At 34.6% G+C, this 20,827-nt stretch overlaps 1 protein-coding gene across 1 annotated transcript in view; it reads right to left on the bottom strand.

Moving 5' to 3' along the window:
• Positions 1-20,827, bottom strand: part of Dad (Daughters against dpp) — a 70,720-nt gene that overhangs the window by 5,654 nt on the left and 44,239 nt on the right. Inside the window, exon 4 of the mRNA XM_081748979.1 lies at positions 3,369-3,566. Coding sequence (XP_081605105.1) covers positions 3,369-3,566 — 198 coding nt within the window. The remainder of the gene's footprint in view (positions 1-3,368; positions 3,567-20,827) is intronic.

The following is a 20,827-nucleotide window of genomic DNA, read 5'->3' as shown; positions in this document are numbered from 1 at the left end:
TCTTGTACAACGTGAGTTTTTTTTTCTTTCTTTCTTTAACATTGGAAAAAGTACCTAACCAGGCCACATGATACAATATCAAAAACCCGAAGAAATAACATTAAGATTACCCGAAAAGTTTTCTAAAAATTTCCTAGTCAAACAATTGTAGCAAAAGAAATGTTTCAAAAAATGTAAAGTAAGCAATGGAAGAATATCTAGTGCGCTACAAAACATAGAAGTTATAAACAGTATACAACGAAGTATTACACAAAATGTCAATCAAACAGCGGAAACATGTGAAGTACACCACAAAATATCGAGTAAATTACGATATAAAAAAAGTTTTTGTTAAGCATGCGTAAACACCCTACAAAATAAATGGCAAGATTTTAAACATATGATATAAGAGTGGTATGCTTTTCACCTACTATAATAACCACTGCAATTTGACGAATTGAGTCCGCTTAAACAGTATTATTCCTTTAGGGTTTGGAGAGTAAAAGTACAGTTCAAACTTGACTTTCTAACATATCACTTGTGAATTTGGACCAATATTCTGAATACAGCTTTCCAATGCATAAAATAACTGCTATTGAACTACTGATGTTAAGAAGTTGATATTTTGTGCAATACTTCACGAAAAGCTACTTTATACTACATACAAGGATTTTTTCCACGACTCATTCTTGTAGCCGTTAGGCTGAAAATGTTCTAAAAATCAATCCTTAAGGTAACGATTATGAAAAATGCATTTCGTATTTGTGTTTTTTCGACAATATTTTTACTCTTATACAATAACCCAGTCTTGCTAACAATAACTAGTGACTTTGTTGCGTAAATATTAATACAAAAGCCACTAAAAACATGAAGTACAATTTGAAGAAATGTATCTCAGATATTATAAAGTACTATTAAGAAAAAAATAGATAGCTTTGGAGGAGATAAGAGAAAATCGATTGTTCTCTTTCCGTAATATAATTACTTTTAGCTGTAAAAAGCTTAGTTCTGGGATCTTCAAATTTTATCTTTTGAAATTAAAATGAAATTTCTAGTTTCACGTCCAATGGTTATGTTCTTTCGGCTAAAGGAGACAGATAAAATTAATGAAAACGAATGATAATGATATGAAATCTTTCAGTTTAACGTCCCACGATTATGCCTGTTAGACTAGAACCTTCCTAGTTCAACTGTGCCCTCGGAAAATAGTGAAACATACTTCGGCCGCACCCCTTTGCTTCGGAGAAAGAAGTGAATGATTTCGGCTGTGCTGCCAATTTGTCATTCAGTTGTCTGGTCTTGACGAGTGAAGATCGTAGGCTACTTAGAATGGCTAACAAGACAGTGCATAGCGAAGTCAGTGAAACAATTCATTGTGGCAACGCTTCCGCATCCAACAATTGAAAGATCTTGGCCACAGCAACTTGTCCCTTCTCTTTCGAAGGAGATACGGGAAAACACACATCGACATCAGCGCCAGAAGGGACACAGTTGAAATAGAAAGGCTCTAAGCGAGACGATATTGGTTGAATGAAAATGTGCAAGGAATTGGGAGTACTTCGAAAAAACTGACGGGCACGCTGTCGTCCACTACGAACATACTTGGCCGAGGATTGAACCAGGGACCCTATACACCAGAGGTAAGCGCTCTGTCGCTGAGCCACCGCGCCCCCAATGATAATGAAAGAATTAGTGGTATGAAAATGTGGGAGACACGGGAGAATCTCGAGATAGCACATAGACATAATGTTATCACAAACTCACTTGTCCTGGGGTCGAGCCAGATACCCCTCACATACCAGAGGTGAGCACTCTACACTGAGCAACCGTGGCCTCTTCCCCCGGCAATTTCGCCTTTTGTTTGTCGTGACCTTACTTTGTAGACGCTAATATCAACACATTTCTAGTAACAGTTAATCTAGAAAAGCTTAGGATCCTTTGTTTGGGCAAATTTTATTTGTTTTAATTCCTTAGTGCATCAGTTTTGTCAGGACGCAAAATTCACTGGCGACTAGAAATTTAGAGCTGGCGACCAGTGTTCAGTAGAAACGGTTTCTGCCAAAACTCACAGGGTTGTGCAGTTTCTGTTTCGCATGAAAATAATTGTCACTGAGGAAAAATTCCTGAATTTGGTGTGAAAGAAATAAAACTGTTTTTCAAATACTTGCAACCAATTTATACAGTGAAAAAGTGGACCTTGTCTTAGCAGAAAATAAACTTTTGTTTTCTTCATTGACGTTGAATGAGACACTGAAGAAGATCTACAGTGTAAACTTCATTACGAGACTCCTAAATTTGCTTCCAATTGTCACTTTTGTGCAGTTTTACCTGTGAGTACTGTGAGAGAGGCTTCAGCAGTCTCAACAGAGTTAAGACTTCACTACAGGAGTTCACTGAAGACTGACACATTGGATGATTTACTGACAATTTTCATCAATGGCCCTTCACTTAAAGGCTCTGATCCGAAAACTGGAATCGACAACTGGTACTTCAGTGCAGAGAAAGAAGTCTCAAGGTAACATATTTTTTTAACATGTATATGAATTGTCCAATTCAAAAGTGATTATCCTCAATCTATTAACTGTCTCGTTTTGAAATTTTATGCCCTGATGTAATCTCTTTCTTTGTCAAACCAAAGGTTGTGTGTGTGTGTGTAGGAAGGGAGGAAGGGGGGCATTTGTACGTGAGAGATACTGGCAACATCATTTTTGGATTGGCGAGTGCGTCCGACTTTCAAATTTTACGCCCTGAGTTGTGTCACATTTAAGTTCGACTTTCGGTGAGAATATACATAAACAGTTCAAATAAACTACGGCTTACCCATGATTCCTAATCTGAGAAATGGAAAGAATAAGGTTACTTCGAAAAAGTTATGTTAGAAACAGACTAACAGATAAGAATTTAATTTTATTTTTGAGGACCAATGCATTCCAGTTCGAATTTCAATTATTAATGGGGTTTAATATTACAAGATTTTTTTTAAAAATGTACCATTGTTAATTTTAATAAATTACATTTGCTCGCCTATTTTTTTCTTCGACTTCCTCCCTAAATAAGTCTGCCCATTAAAAAAAGTACTAGTCTAAACAATCCTGTATGATGCATATTATCATACAAAAATAGAAACGAAAACATTCTAGTTCCATAAATGTTTTTGTTTATATGTTGAACTATTTATCTTCTTTAACCCACTTTCCATGAACGTTCTTGGCGTATAACGCACTTTTCCTAATTTCAGTAAATTTCTCAGTATTCCTCCTATTTATAAAACTTCTGAAAATTCGTTCCGCTGAAATAACGTACAAGTAGTAAGGATTTTTAAATTCTTGACATCTTATAACACATTATTACAGACTATGTTTCTGTTTACTGACTTATATGACACTTACCAAGACCAATTTTGCCTCTTGTCCTTCGGACGGAGTCTGAGGGTGGCACGATGTCTTGTGTAAGTGTAGCAAGGCAGAGTCCGTCTCCATGAGGTAGTGAAGTAAAGACGTTTAAAAATGGCAGATCCACTGAAAAAAGACGACCAACCCGTTTTTGAAGCTCCCAATACGCTAATTTACACCATCCTCCTCCATCGCCTGCAAAAAAAAAAAAAAAAAGTATAAATTAATATAAAATTACAAAACTTACATCCAAATTGTGAAAATCTCTATAAAAGCGTTACACAGTCTTAAATTTAGTATCAAACATTTTCTAGCTCTCAATCAATCACGTGTCCGTTTCGTCACAATTTGTATGCAGAAATCAAAGTAGTCCATATTGGCTTCATTCTAACTCAGTGGTTCTCAACCGATGTGTCGCGACACACTACTGTGTTACGCAATCTCTTAAGGTGTTTCGCAAAATTTTAGAATTTAAAAAAAAATCATGAAGAATTAATAATAATTAGTTAAAATCGAGACAGACTGTACCAGTCAACACCTCCAGCGGTATTATGCTCAATGCTATATAGAGTCATTTTATAAAAACTAATTGGTTTCACTATTATGATATATTATTATTATTATTATTATTATTATTATTATTATTATTTATAATAAAAATATCAAACAAGTGAGTCGCGATGTCAGTCAACAAAAAATGTTGAGAACAAGTGTTCTAACTTTAAGTTAAGACTGATAAGTAGGGGCACGAGTTTTTCGCACTAAGAATTTGAAATTTTCGCGTTTCGCTTTTCATATTTTGCGTTTTGTCGCATTTTTCAAATAAACTTTCACATTTTTTTAGTTCCTGTGGTAACGATATTCCATAACAGTTTTACAACTGTTCGTTTCATTCATAGATCACTACAGAAACAAACTATTAATCACCTAAAAACAAAATACACTGAATATTTCACTAGACACTGTAAATTCCAGTTATAGAAAATTATATATTTTTAAAATCCAACTGAAGGAAAATCAGTAACTTACTATAAATAGGAAAGTTTTGTGATGGTGATAGCTAACGCGCAACATGTTCTCCATAGCCGTGTCCGAATACCCAAAATGCACCGTACCTCCCACGTTCTACCGTTCCGTCAGCGGAAAACTGACATTTTTAAATTAATGAAAACGTATTTTTAAAATTTCGCGTATTATTAGAAATTTCGCGCAAAACTGCCAATTTCGCGTTTTATCGCGCAACAGAAACCAATGAAAATACACACAGAATATTATAAAACGTCAAGAAACTGAAAATTACCTTATTCTGACGTATTTCGTTTTATTGCGCATTGCAAAAAACTCGTGCCTCTACTAATAAGGCAGCATGGCTACTTTCATATAAAAATTTAACCTCCTAACTAAAAAGAAGTAATTTATTAATAATTGCCATATCGATTATCATCACTCCGATGCATATACAAAGATCTAAGTTCAAAAACGTTCAATATATTTTTTTTAAATACCACAATGGCGGCCTGCAGGCTGGATCCGACCATAAGTATCTTTCATGTGGCCCACGGAAAATACAAGTTCTTTAACTCCATACAAACTAAGGAGCGTGTAGCTACCTATCAATATACTTTAATTGAGACTTGATTTTTAACTGTGAATATATTTTCCTTATTCTTTTCGTTATCATGCTTATTCTGTAACGTAAAGGCCTCAGATACTATTTTTAGAAACATGCAAATTTCATAAGAATTACCTTCAAATACCCGTAGTTTGGGCCCTAATGTGCCTAGGCATATGATACAATGAAACGGGATAAACAGAGCAGAACAAAGATTCACAAAATGTATGACTTACAGACATTCAGCGAACTGTCTGCTCAGGAAGGGGAGGAAGGACGGGAATACGGCATGCACGCATGATTCTTATTTTGACCTGGCTCGCAACAGTGAATCTAAAGAATCCAATCATTTAATGAAATGCAAAGCTACAAATCCCTCTATTTAAATATGTACTCAGTAAAACTTAATTACAATACGAAACTTTGAAGAATGAAGTGTGTTCAAATTAAGTTATAACATAAGCACATGAGCTTAGGTGACGGAATGTGTACAGGAAACAAAGACACTTTCAGTAACATTGTCTACTTTACTTACTTTTTTTTTTTTTTTTTTTTTTATAAAAATTAACAGAAAATTACGAGTGGAAATTTCTAATCATATTTTGATTTCTCTAACAGCTTTAAAAAGGTAAAAATGTGCAGAGAAAACGCCTTTATCTCACCTTTACTTTTTCATATTTCTAAATATTGCGGAAGTTACAATAATAGGCCTACTAAAAGTTTCCCTGTGTATTATTTCTATTAATTGTCTGAACTGTGAGTACGTTCTATCATTATCAAAGAATACATATTCATATAAGGGTGGGGGAAGATTCGAAAGGAACAACAATAAAAATTATCTGAAAAACGCTTATTAGGTTTACGTGTATGTATGTATGTTCGAATTATGCGCTCCGCTACGAAAACATCTATGTCTGGCTTATGTCTGAATCATTTTCAATGAAATAACTGAGACAAGTAAATCGTCAAATAGTATACTATAAGAATATTTCTTCGGTGTTTTCTAATATTTCTTTGAACTTCGTCATCAAAATTATTGGTATAATAAAACATCTACACGGTCGTGCCACAATAAATAAAAACGGGGAATTTGATTAAAAGAAAAAAAAACAGCCTGGAAACAAGGCAACGCTCTTGTTTATTATTTTGTTAATAATAGGAAACGGATTCTACGTAAGAACATTCTTGAACAAATAAATTGTCTCCAATAGCTTCAGATTTAAATATACCTATCTACTTTGTGCTTCTGGTGTTCTACCACAAGTAACGGATTGAATTAAGAGTCTAGACTTCTGGTGCCATCTTGGAATTTGAACACACCCGTGAAGGAGCTATGTAAAAGAGCTACGTATACCTTTCCTATGTGACATGAAAGAAAATTTTCAACGATATTAATCTACTTTTTTCTTCCTTTTTCTTAAGAGTTAATTTTAAACCTTCTATACTAATGCTGGTGTGTAACACTTACACTAGAATTGTTATATATATATAATGCTTATGTAACTTTCAAGTGAGCGTAGACTACCAATTGGCATTATTATTTCTTAATTAAAAAGTTTTGGGGTCAAATTCTGCGGATGGACATCCTAAGATTTTCCTCGGTTCGACCATGTGACTGCTGGGACGGTATCTTTGCAATAAATATATGCTCTTCCTTACTTTTCCTCTCTATTTTTTGTATTGCTGAACTTGAGCCAGCTGAAATTGACCACGCACGCTATATTTGGTAATACTATTATTTTACAGGAGGTTGTGGTACCTCAGTGGTAGAGGGTTTCCGCTGTGTAATGGATAAAACACCATGTGTGTGGGTTTTCTAGAGGTTCTCCCATTTTCTTAATTCCACAATTTCATTATCATCACAATCTCCCTTAGCCTTGGTGCACAATTGCGGGACATTAAACTAAAAGAAAAAAATCATTCAAGTGGAATACATACATTGTGTGTTGGTGAAATGTGGGAATTTTTCTGTCAATCGTTGCGAAATGGCCATATCTTTCATTGAACAGTGACTTAGGACAGATCAGAGTTTTCTTTTCTTTTCTTTTTTTCTTTCTTCGATTTCGTCTGCTTCTGTTCAGTCACCACCAGATCTATACAGTAACATCGGAAGTTGTTTTTGAGTCCAGTATAAGAACACAAAATAGTAAATGGATAGAGACTCAAGTTAATAGCAGATCGCAACCCTTGTTGCATAAGGACGTAAACCCAAATTACACAAGTCACCTAAACTTCCGATGAAGAAGTTCCAGGAATATGTCGCTATTTTTTTAACGCTTCTTTCGTAAACAAAGTAATCAGCTTCTGAGAAATATTTCCAGTAATCATGAATTTAAGACGCGATATTTTCTTGGTACTGTACCAAGGCCTTTCTAAGTGCATACATTTGGTTTGTCACAACTAGTAAGCAGAATTTCAGTGTGCATGTTACACAAAAATTCATTCGGAACAGAGTATACGTTCCTGCATCAAATAAGCAGTCGGAGGTCATCAAAATATAGGATTTCAGTTCAATCATGGATTGGAGAGGATGATGGGATCGAAATGGCAGGGATAACTTACGTGACACAAAGAACTGAGACATTTCCTGTGATTTGGGTGTGCGGAGGAAAAAAAAAACAACAACGAAACAGTTAAAAACAAAGAAAATTCGATGCAACATGTTATAAGAGAAAAGTGAACATTATGCACAGCAAACGTAATATTTGAAACATCGGTCACAGCGGCACAACTTGACATTATCCTGTAGGAAAAATAAATTACGTGCAACCAGAAACGATTACGGTCGCCAAGCTAAATTGGGTACGGCGCCCGCCAATGCGAATGACCAGCGTCATTATGGGGTAAAGCAGTATACAAATTATATTTATTTTGTTTCTGACCGCTATTCTTCCTGCGAAAATTTCCTGACTATTTTACCAATTTTTTTTTTCTGTCCTCGGCTATAGTCTACAGAGGCCGCCATATACATATATATATACACATTACATACAAATAACAAAAAGGAAAAACACTACTCGCGGTGTACTATCAAGGAAACGGAGCAAGGAGGGGTGGGATTATTTTGAACAAGCGAAAATAGATGCTTCTCTCCAAAGCACGAACTATAAATTTCTGCCTCTGATGTATCACCGATTCTCTTCACTTTGTGCTTTGCTTGTTTCAGCTTCTCTCTAGGCTCGGCAGACACAACACGCACGAAGTCTCCAAACGGCAACTTGGAGAGGCTGACGTCACAGCATGCCATTCGACAAGCAGTCGCCGCCCGCCAGAGAGCCTCTGGCGCCTTTCCCCCACTCCCAGCCGTCTGCTTCTCCTCCCCTTTCATTCAGAGCCGCCAGCAGCATCTGGGGTCCTATGTTACGGCCAACTCAACTCAAGTCGACGCTCTTCACAAACGAGAACTTGTATATTGCTGTTGCGGACGAAAATTTCAACAGTAGGAGGAAATAACAACAGACTCGGACAGAAAAATGCTTGGTATTTCAATTTTGGTAACCCTCTACTCGCTTGTCACGTGCCTTCTGGTTCAGAACCACCCTTTTAAAAATAAATTAAAACGAAAAACAAAAGAAAAAAAAAACTGGTCAATCCTTCCATCATCCCTTAACCAGCACATACTTTCGAATTGTTCTTGCATAATTCCGAACCGCCGCCTTCTTTTTCAACTTTCGAAAAGTGACATTCCATAAGAAATAACTAATTTTAGACTAAGACTGTAACTAGGCCTTATACTACAGTTGATTCGTGTCTGATCAATATACTGAAAGCTTATCCTAAAACTACAGCACACTATTATTTTGTGGAACAGCTACGCAGTAGCGCTCTAAACACAAGGGAATATGATTTTAAATTTCCAATGGGACAAAGCTATTCCCAATCAGTCACTTCATTTTTACGTATATAATGCATTAAATGAAGGTATAAACAATAGACATTTTATTGCAGCATAAATTTTGCTGTATTTTCTCCATTTCATGTAAATCCTTTGATCATACAATATTACCCGTACACTTTGAAGGTAAGAGAATAAGCCCACTTCGTACATGTTCTTTTTTTTTTTATCAATCCTTCAGAATGAATGAATCAATCAAATTGTTTAGACCTTCTTGAATGCTATACATTCCTTCCAAAGTTATCAGCAAATTTTCTAGTTTGTTGGTAAGTATTACATTTACAGAACAGATTCAATAATTCTAGCAAGTTTTGTTTCAACGTAACCTTGAAACAGCCTTAACATTTTCCATATACGATTATAACGATTAGGAAAAACGCCGGTGATTTTGAATTGAAACAGCAACAACCTTGATAGGCAATTACAACTGAAGAATTGAGTACAAAAAATATTATTATGTTCAAGTAGCGCATCATATTATTATTATTATTATTATTATTATTATTATTATTATTATTAAAAACTGATTCAACCATGAAGTTTGAATTACCCATTTACGGTTAATAATAAATGCTGGGATAGTGATCCCGGAAGCTAAGTAGGGTAGAAGCCTGAATTAATCCTGAACAAGAATCGATTCTGGAATGTAGACTTCTTTGTGAAAAATAACATCCATTGAGTTTTTTTTTTTTTTTTTCAGTTTTCTTCCAAGTTTCCTTCATTTCGTTTTCATTCTATCATTTGTGACATGTATTCATTACGCTCCCATTGTTTTTTTTTAATTATAGCAATTTTTTGAATCAAAAGTTCAGAAAGTAAACGTCCGTTTCAACATTACCGTGGAGCTATTTAATGTATAATCCGAAACATAAAACCTCACCCAGACTTAAACCCGCGACCAAATGCATCAATCACGTATTGGGCTAGATGACACAATCCGACCAACTGTTTATCACAACTTGCATTTATTATTGTGTCCTTTGACCTTCAGGGGAGTATTCACATGCCTTGATTTCATTTTGATATGCGTAAACTAAATTTTACAAAAATTAAAAAAAAAAAAAAAGCGCCTGAAATCATATATGCTTATGTATTTATTTTGAACGTTTGTTCTTGTCATTGATACAAATGGCCCTCCTCGATTCGGAGCAAAAGAGGAGACATCACACTGGCGCCACTTAAAACTCCATCCTTCCTCCCTTTCTGAATAAACAAATATATTTACACTTCAAGGCACATGAACTATCTTGGCTGAAGACCAAACGTACGACTGGCGACGCAGAGGCCGATTTAGGTATCGAGGGTAGGGGGAAGGAGGAAGGACTACCAACCGCCATTCTGACAATTGGTGAGTAGATTACTCCAGAGGTTGAAGCATTTCTCAACCTGGCCATTACGGCTATTATCCAACATTAACCACAATTTTCTTTTTTAAACTACAGGAAAGCAATATCTCAAAAAAATTGGAAAATGACAAAATTATAAGTAGGCAGGTATACATTTTTTTTTTTTTAAATAATTAAGGTTGTATAATCTTAGGATTTCAGTATCAAAATCGAAATCGATAAAATATCAAAATGACCGAAGTATCAAAAAACACACTATTATCTAATATCGAGCGGTAACGTTTCCATATCGATATTTTGATATCGAAAATATTGACCGATCGATATGTGAAATATTACACAGTCCAATTAGTAATCCAGATGTTTGGGCTTCCAAATTTATAGCCTAGCCGGCATAACCGTACGACGTAAAACTTAAAGATTTCATTTAATTTTTTTCAATATTATTATTGCTATTATAGTAATATTTATATAACTTTACTATTACGTAACAGTCATCAAAATTGCTCCAAATATTACACGTCAGAAAAGAAACACAGAAGTTGGTGAGCGGTCACTTCTGATCAGGGTTGGCAAAAGCCAAGGTTTTTATTTTAACTTTTTTTGGTTTAAGCCAGTTTTTTTTTTTTAAATAATTTCCTCTATGTATTTATATTACATATATATAAGTTTGTTTCGCCTTGGTGTTATGCAACAACCATGTTATGCAGGAAGGAGTCACATAAACTTACCCGGATCGTTTCTCGACTTACATCCGAAATTGTCCTCCATTTGAACTCGAAACCGGGACTAATTGGCAACAAATACGATACGTCTGCCGACTCACTCATAAAGGACTCCTGATAAAAATACATTGTACTGATCTTTACATACTTGTTAATATAATTGTCTAATTGTCAAGAGTCATTTCAGAAGGACAAAAATATAAACAATTGCACAAGTGAAACCATTATGCAGAATTACATATGGACAATTTCAAAATATTGCAGAGTAGAGAAGAACTAATTCAGTCCAAGTTAGTTCACTACGACTTTTATTACTCCAAGTTAAAGAAATAAAATGACTTGTTTGCAAATCAGTACGAAAAGTGAATAAAGATATGAATTATTTGAATCCACTTTGGCTCTGACCAATTATACATAAATAAATACCAAAGATACTTCTGATTTCAATAAATGCCTCTCGTCGGGTTTGTATCACTCCTCCACCCCCCACAAAGTATGGCATTTCAATGTATTTTATCAATAGTAAACTAAACATTATTAAAACGAAACAATAATTAAAATTTTTCTTTGATTGCAGTTGCATAACAATAATAAACTAAAAAAGTCACAAAAGGAAAAAACAAAAGTTGCTTTTGTAGTATAATCTCTAAGTAATGAATGGGGAATTTAGGTCTGAATATAATACGAATATTACACGGAGTGAAACATGATAACCACAAATGTGTGTTCATCAAGATTTTACGAACACTTACACCTTTACGAACATGTTTCGTTTTTTGGTTTAAGCCAGTTGGTTTCTTTGAAAAAAACAAACCAGCCAACCCTACTTTTGATGCAAAAGATTCTTGGGTGGATTTCAGCAGGCCCGCAACCAGAGGGGGCTAAGGGGTTAGGGGCCCTGCCCCCTAAACTTTTTGTGACCCCTCCAGACCTTCACACAAAATGCTATTGTTAATATAAAATCACAATTTAGCTATCAGTAAGAGAATTTTTAATTACTTGCCCCCTCCCCCTAAGACATTCATGGCCTCCCCAAACCTCTGTGGCTGGTTGCGGGCCTGGATCTCAGGTTGTGTGTGCTTGTGGTGGACAACATCGTGCTCGCGCCCATGGGTTTTTCCATTTCCTCCTACATGCCACTAATTCTTTCTGTTTCTTTCATTAATCGGCTATGTTCTTAAGCCTACAAGGCATAAACGTCGGAAGTAAACTTGGATTTAATTTTCATTCCATTTCAAGTGCCACATTTGTTAAACTGAGTGTGGCCAACTTGAAGACAGACTTTTCTATTACCATAACGCAGGTAACAAAACCACTCAACAATAGTGGCTTTACACGTCATCTAAAGTCAATCCAACCGAAAATAATGGTGCTACATTTAGGCATTACGTCACTTCACTGAAATATTCCATAGATTAAAAAAAAAAAAAAAAAGCCTTAACTGAAATTAATACTTCATTACGAGTCGGGAATACAGCATGACTGACACCATACAGAAATGCAAATCCCTTCGAGAAGTTTTCTTTTCCAAGAGGTTTAGAGCCCTTTAGAATGTTCTTGGACACTAATACACGTAAAAGGAAGGTCAGATGAGAAATGAACGAGGGAAAAATGCAAATTGGGTATTGAAAACACTTTTGCATACATATTGAAGGTAGCTTTTAAAAAGAAGAAGAGAAAAAAACAACGGGAGGATTGGACGTTATTTCTGCGAGAATAAAAACCAACGCCATCTGTCCACGAGAAGTGAACAACGTTTGGGAAGAGGAGGCCCTGCAAGGTGTGTAACCAGGACTCAAAGGCCAAGCAGCAAGACACAGGAATGTCCGGTACTTTCCGTAGATTCCGGTTTGCTAAGCAGCAGCATTGTGCAAGCTTTGGTCATTGTTAGCTTACATCTCAACATGCTACCAAAAGCTATACACTTATTTCTTCACCTACTGACGGTCATTGACGAACAATAAGATTCCTCTCTTCAAACATTACCACGGGCAGCAGTAGATAATAATATTACAATAGATTCTACCATATTCTAATTACATAAATAAAGGGATTCAAATACAGAAAAAAAAAGATTTTTAAAAATAGTTTGATGTGCACAATACAAAATAATAGACACTCGTAACAATTATATGTAAAATAGGGGCGTGCTGAATGTTCTCAAGCACACTGTTTAACATATGCTACGAATTCTTCTCATTTTGGAAAACCGAAAGTTGTAACTAATAGGAATTTAAGGGGGAAACTATACTAAAGTGATGACAAAGAATTTTGATAGATATCTTTGTCAAATTTCTAGTATTCTTGTAATGGTATTCTAGTAACGAATCATTATACCCATATAAAATATACATGTGCTAGTAATATACTGTACTAAACTTTAGTATCATTGTAAAATGTACACAACAGGTTTGATTTGCGGTACCCACTATCCACATATTCACGAACTGTATAATCCTTGTCCTATCAATTAAAATTATTGGTTTTATATTCATTTTTGCTTCTTACGTTTCTAAATTTTCAAGTAGCCACATTACTATTAATATGCAAACTGTTCGTCGTTTTATTTGTTGACTATTTTTAACTGATTACTACTTTGCTATGCTGATTACTGTTTTATATATATAGATAGATAGACAGATGTGAAGTAGTAGATAAAAATGCAGAATTTGGCATTTTAAATTCTGACGGAAACAATGCAATTCAATTCTTAATATCTGTTGTTTGATTATAGACATTACGAAATCTACTTTGAATATGAAGTAACAATATTTTCAGTTTAACCTCTCATAGTTATTCCTAATAATTAAGGAACAATGATGATACATTGCAGTGAATGATGATGGAGGAATTGGTATACAACGTGTGTGTGAGGGGAGGGGAGACATGGACATGATATTGTTCACCATAAATTCGACTTCATAGATCAGTGATGGGAAGGGATGTTTAGCTCCCATCGATCAAACAAAACCTTCGCAACAATAATATAGGGTGTACTACTGGACCACTGTGTCCTTGAAAGTCATTGGTAGTTTTTATTTGTTTATACAGTTTAATAAAAACTACTCGAGATCTACGCACACTCCTCACTAAATATGTTTAACGCATTGGCTCTGATAAGCTCACCTACTTTCATCACAGTTCGAGCAAATAAAAAACAGGAACTATGTTTTCGCATTTTTTAAAATAAATGTACGAAATAAAAGGAAAAGCAACACAAGGAAAACTACTTGCGCAAGCATTACTACCTAGAACAAATTGTCATTCTTTTTCAACAAATAAACATTATAACAAACTTTCTAAAAAAAAAAAAAAAATGTTTGCTAGAACTTTTCAAAGTTAAAAATTTAGATTATATCCCGTTTTGTCCGTGAAATGTTTTCTAATAGAAATGCACAACTGTCATATATTAGATCAATGATGTCTCTGAGTGAATTAAGTCCGGAAGAAGAATCGTTCAAGCTTCCATCTCAGTATTCTCGTAAGATTATGGCTAAGAAAAAATTGCGTAATACATAACTATAATTTCGAATAATGGATTCCAGTAAGTGCGACTAGATACAATCCAAACAACTTGAACAGTACATTATTTCAAACAACTCTTTTATCATTACTCCACAATTACCAGTTGCATGCTTCCTGTATACGATACCCGATCCCTAATGACGGCATATAAGATTCATACCCGTAAATAATTTTTGGTCCAAGTCTCGCTATACAGGATTTACACTGTTACGTTGTGAGCAAAACGCTACACATCTCACTTGCCTCTGATCTTCATTCAAAAGTAGGATATGGGGCTATGGTGGATCAGAGGCAGAATGCGAAGAATCTCTGGTTCTATCACAGGTAATAAATCGAGTCCACTACGTTCTGTTTCCTTTCACATTGTCATTCCATATTTTTTTCAAATAATACTTCACTTTCATTAATCATCCGTCTCCTTTACCCTAAAAGGATAATGGGACGTTATTATTTCATTTCAATGAAGTATGACTAGTGCATCGTACATTTCTTAAGATCGCCAATCCTACTCTTCAATCTTATGTGAACATTTTGCAGAGCCCCATCTTTCAGCAAGATACTGCGCTTCCCCTGCTCCCAAGCCAACGTGCTCTACTCGGTATAGGCTAGGTCTCCAGACCTAACCCTATCGAGCACGGCACTAGGTGTGGTGCCTACAGCCGGAATGCCCAGTTACACCAAGATCTACAGCGAGCGTAGGATACATATCCCAGACAGACATTCAGATCTGTATGACCGAACATCTTCCCAAACGGCTACTCGTAAGGGCACTTGGGAGCAGTTACACGTGCTATTAAGGTTAATACCGTATGTTTTCCAACGCCCTGTATGATGTTCCTGATGTCCTTAAAATCATCGACACCTACATCGTGACTTCTAGTTGGTTTTAAGTTTAACGTCTTTTATAGCAGCGAGGCCAAATTAGATGTGAACTTACACTTTACCGTGGGACTCAAACCACACGAGCTCCGGTAGGGAATCGAATCTGGGTCTCCCGTGGCAAAGTCGTGTATGGTATCCATACCCTGTACCAATCTTGGCACTCACTATAACAAATCCGTAAACTCTTACCGGATGTTCTTAAATACCTTTCCATTTCTTTCCGGTTACTCCGTATGCGTGGGTTTTCTCGGGGTTCTCCCGTTTCCTCCCACTTTCTTCATTCCACCATTTCATTCATTACTCATCATCACCGTCTCCTTTAGCCTAACCGGCATAACCGTGGGACGTAAAACTCAAAGATTTCATTTTTTTTTCTTTCCGGTTACTCAAATACAGGAAATAGAAAGAAAATAGTCCCAATCGATTTTTTTAATGATTACATAGAATATCGTATTTTTTTTTCTTAAATCTCATCGAGAGACTTACAAAATATTTTATTGGTAGCCAACCTTGGCGACGCCGCAGGTTTTTTTTTTTTTTTTTATTCTTCCGCGTAAAATCCCATTACTTTTTTATTTTTTAATTAGTTCTTTCCACTACTCCCGGTCCCTTGCATATTTGCATCTTATTATCACTTCTTCTTGGTAAACTAGCACATGCTGAGGCTCACTATGGCAGGCGCACTTAGCAAGTAAACAATATATCGCTAAGTGCCTTACTTTACAATAACACTACGTTCATAAACGAGCGAAGCAAATTTATCACTTTCCTGCTGTTACCCGTATTTGTTCTTCAATCTCTCGATATGAAAGCCTCCGTTGTTACATGCCACGAATACTTCAGTTTCTCAACTGCAGCATACCGGAAGCTTCTACACAGAAAGAGGTTTTCTTAAATCTAGATCATTCATATACAACGTTGTTTTGATCCTGCTTGCAATACAATGCCGGCAACGGAAGCTGGTTTTATTTTGAAAAACATTATTCAGATTACCTATAATAATAATAATAATAATAATAATAATAATAATAATAATAATAATAATAATAATAATAATAATAATAATAATATACTTCAATCATCTTGATTGACAAATATCCGGACTAATAGCAGGAAATATAAGATTAAATTTTCAAAATAAATACATAAATAAATACGAACTGTTTACATTCGCTCATAAAAATAATTTCCTTGAAATTCATATTTTAAACCAACACTAACATGTATATTTAATCGAATTTTCTGTATTGTTTTAATTGTTTGTAGTAAAAATTATCTTGTTTTTAACATACATTAGACCTATCTTCTTTATTGAACAAAAGTGATTTTAAAGAATTTTTTAAATTCTCAAAATAACCATTTTTTTTGACAATTTCTCCAATTATTTGGATTCATGTATATCCGGATTATTCATGACTCATTAATGTGGATAACTGGAGTTTTATTATTATTATTATTATTATTTATTATTATAGAATAGTGTTGAAAATTTGCAAATTCAACCACGTTTTCATTTGTAAAAGCTTTATTTTATTTTATTTTTTTAAAAATCTGTACAATGTGTATCAAACTCATTCAATCAACCATAGAGGAATACTCGTTCCCATCATTTCTTTTGAAACACCACTTTTGGTGCAGTTGTACTTTGGTTCAAACCTCATTGGACATAAAGCGTCTCAGATACAAACCCAAATACTGATTCGAATCCCTCTTTTCATATTTAAGTTCCTTGTCTCATACAGCAAAATCAATCAATGAATAAGCGCAATTACCGGACGTTACGTAGAGTTAAAGAATTAAAGAAAAGGATGATAAAGCATATGTATAGAGTGTGAAGCTGGGTGATGTGAGGCGTGGATTTGAGAAGACAAAAAACGGGGATCAGAAGCCTTCGAAATGTAGTATTACAGAAGGATATTGAAAATTAGACAGGTGAATACGGTTATCAGAGGGGAACATTTTGGAAATGGTAAGAGAGAGAGGGGGGAAAAGTATCAGAGATTATTTTGAAAACAAGAGGTACGATGAGTGTACGCATTATGAGACATGGAATCACGCTGTTAGTTACGGAGGTTATAACAGAAGGCAAAATCCAGAGGAAGGCCATGATCGAAATATTCGTACCAAATAATCCAAGATACAGGAAATGAAAACGAAAAGGAAATGATGGGTCTGGCTCAGGATAAAGACGAATATAAAACTGCATCAAACCAACTGAGATATTGCTGATCCAGGATGATGATGTACTAGGGTAATGGTGGGCAAACTATGGTCCGCGGGCCTCCGAAGAGTTCTATCCGGCCAGCGACATGACTGGAATGTTCTAAGAATCAGTGGATCCCAGTTCGAAGCAGACTATCAGAAACTTTTAGAAATGAAGTTACAATTCTGTTTATCACATTTTCATTCATAATTTTTTCAATTATCAACAGGGTTTAGTATTAGCAAGAATTTTGTAAAATGTACCATTGTTGGTTTTAATAAATTATACTGGTCTGCTTAATTTTTTTCCTTTTCTTTCTCTGTAGCCTCTTCTACAAATGTTTACCCATCATTGTCGTAGAGTGCAAATTTTCTCCCCATGTTATTAAATGTAAAATGGATGTAATTCAATAATTTCTGGCAGCATATTATGTTTTGTTCTACTTATACCATTAGAAACTGCAAAATAAAAGTAATTTTATGTTTCAACCACCTAAATATCTTAAGTACTATTTTCAATATATACACTAATTTCCTACCTTCAATACTAATTTATGCGAAAGATTTCCTTTGTATTTTTGGTTTAATATGCCATGATTTTACAGATACATATATATCTGTAATATCCAGGCAATTACTTGTAAGAATGTCATCCAATTCTCAGAGTGTAAAGAAGCCATTCCTACCACAACCATAATCAACCAACCACCTGACGAACTAAACCGCACTTCAACCAAATAATGCAGACAAAGAACAGAGTAGTGTTTGATTAGCTATGCTTGGGTAGATACCTCCGTCTCAAGAACACTTTAAAAGCCATATGTCTGAAGTAACAATTTTTGCTAAGGTATGCTACAAAGCATACGATTTCATCTAGAAGATCACGTCCTCAGTTGCAAACATTTACAAGTTCAAATTTACAAGAAAGACAAAATAAAAGTACGTTCCTAAAGTAGATTTTTAAATTAATTTATCTTTCTATTATGTTAATGTAATAACGTTATTAATGCATTGTTTCAGAACTCTACTTCATACCATATATTTTACAACAATTCTACAATTAAGAGTGTATATATATATATATATATATATATATATATATATATATATATATATATATATATACCTTCTATCTTTCTGCAATGCAAGGAATATCCTATTTGAACGTACAATCCCATTACTTTTTTGATGTTATTCGGGAAACTAGAGCCATCATTACGAGACTCGACGATGGAACTGTAAATATATTTACTTCACAATTGAATTATCTAAAATTAGAGTATGTAATGACTGCCACGTCATAAGTCATTATTCTATCTGACAAAAATTGAATTTTAAAAAAGTGATAGAAATACATTAATGCTATTAACACTAAAGTCCCTAATTAGCAGAATGTTCACTTAGTGAATCGTGGCATGTGTAACGCAAAGAAAGAAAAAATTACTAGTACTATTTGTTATACATTACCATTAACATAAGACCATTCAGTATATTTTTATTACTAGAAGAAATGTTTTTGGTTATCACAACGACGGATGCAATGTGATTTAATGAGTTTCCTGCTTTAAGAAAACGACGCTGAAGAAGATGAGAGTTTCCACTGAAAATTTCGGCAATTACTAAATGGCAGACGTATACCGCATACCAAGACTAATCCAGATAGTGGCGGCTCCTCAGAAAAGTCAAACTGGTAGAAAGGTAAATTCTATCCCTCCAAATTAAGGGAAGATTACATATAGGTCTCTGAATCTGTATAAAGCTTTCTTCTATTAGTCTGTGGCAAATAATAATAATAATAAAAATAATAATAATAATAATAATAATAATAATAATAATAATAATAATAATAATAATAATAAATAACCTCCTCTAAAAGCCGCTGCTGCGTGCAAGTAAACATTTCAAATGTAGTTATGGACAAATTAGTTGAACAAAAATGATAAGTGTACGCCAAATATTGGGAAGAATGAACAATACTGGATATAGTTAAAAAGAAGGAAATATGATGATCATGTTATTATTGGAGAAGAAACTGTCTTAAATTGATGTAATCGACGGTACAATAGAAGAAACAAGGGGGGAGAAGTTTTGCTACTGTGAGGAAGTTATCTGAGCACAACTGTATATATCATGCAATAGAATTCTACATTCTTAACACGCTCATGCTACTTGTACAAATATATGAAGAGCAAACACATATTTGCATTTTTACATTCTTACTGTATCTAAGTAGTGCCAAATACTATTATTTTGCTCGTGTACGTACGATACAACGCTAACGATCTGCTGCTGACTAAATAGGATACATTCCAGCATCTCTTCTTTTTTTTTCTCTCCTTCATTTAAGATTCATCCGCAGGTGTCCTTGGTGAAGGCGTTTTGCGTGGGTGCAATCATAATGAATACAAAAGCTTAGACAAAAAACACTCTATTCGAGAAAGGTTGCCTCATGAGCCAAAGCTTTTAAAAGTATAAAAACACACGACGTCGCATCGCAACTATTTCAAGTCCTTCATTTCAATGCATTTATACCGTTAAACATGTTAGCACAGAAACGATCTTAAAATAAAATGATCAGCCTACAAAACCATTTTCCTAGTCGGTTTATAAGTTCACAGTTTATTTATTTATTTATTTATTTTTAAACACTGGCATCCGATGTTGCCTAATACAACTTACGGGTTCTCTTAATATTAATGACCCATTTCTTTAAGATGATCATGTTAATTACAATTCAAATATACTTGAATTATGAGGCAATGAACATTATGTGATCAGCATCCGCAGACTTCGAAGATCACCAAAGAGCAAGGGGCAAAATTCACGAGACTGGTGTGTCTGATTTTTAAGATTATATGTCCGGAACAATTTTTGATGAATTGGGGAGGCAAAATATTTGAGAGAATTTTATTCCCCTTACCTCTCCTGCGAACCATACGTGTTGCAGGATGATTCAACACAATATAATATTTACACAAAGATAAATAGTTTATTGTTTGTATTTACTGGCTGAATGATATAAAATGCAACTGAGTGACGTATGTCTAATTTGGTAAGGTTCTACCATTTTTCACATATACCCTAATACTAATAGAATTTGTCCAGCACTTCGGAAAACAATGCACATTTCAAGAAATATGCACAGATCCGACAGATTGAATTTGAATCTAAACATGTTTCTGAAATTAAGAGGTCATTTTCAAAAAGGGAATATCTGACCACTTTTATTTTATTTATTTATTTATTTTATTTTTTATTTTTTATTTATT

This window comes from Thermobia domestica, chromosome 2, assembly GCF_964235325.1.
Source record: "Thermobia domestica chromosome 2, izTheDome1.hap1.1, whole genome shotgun sequence".
NCBI lineage: Eukaryota > Metazoa > Arthropoda > Insecta > Zygentoma > Lepismatidae > Thermobia > Thermobia domestica.
This window is presented reverse-complemented; position numbering and strand designations above follow the sequence as displayed.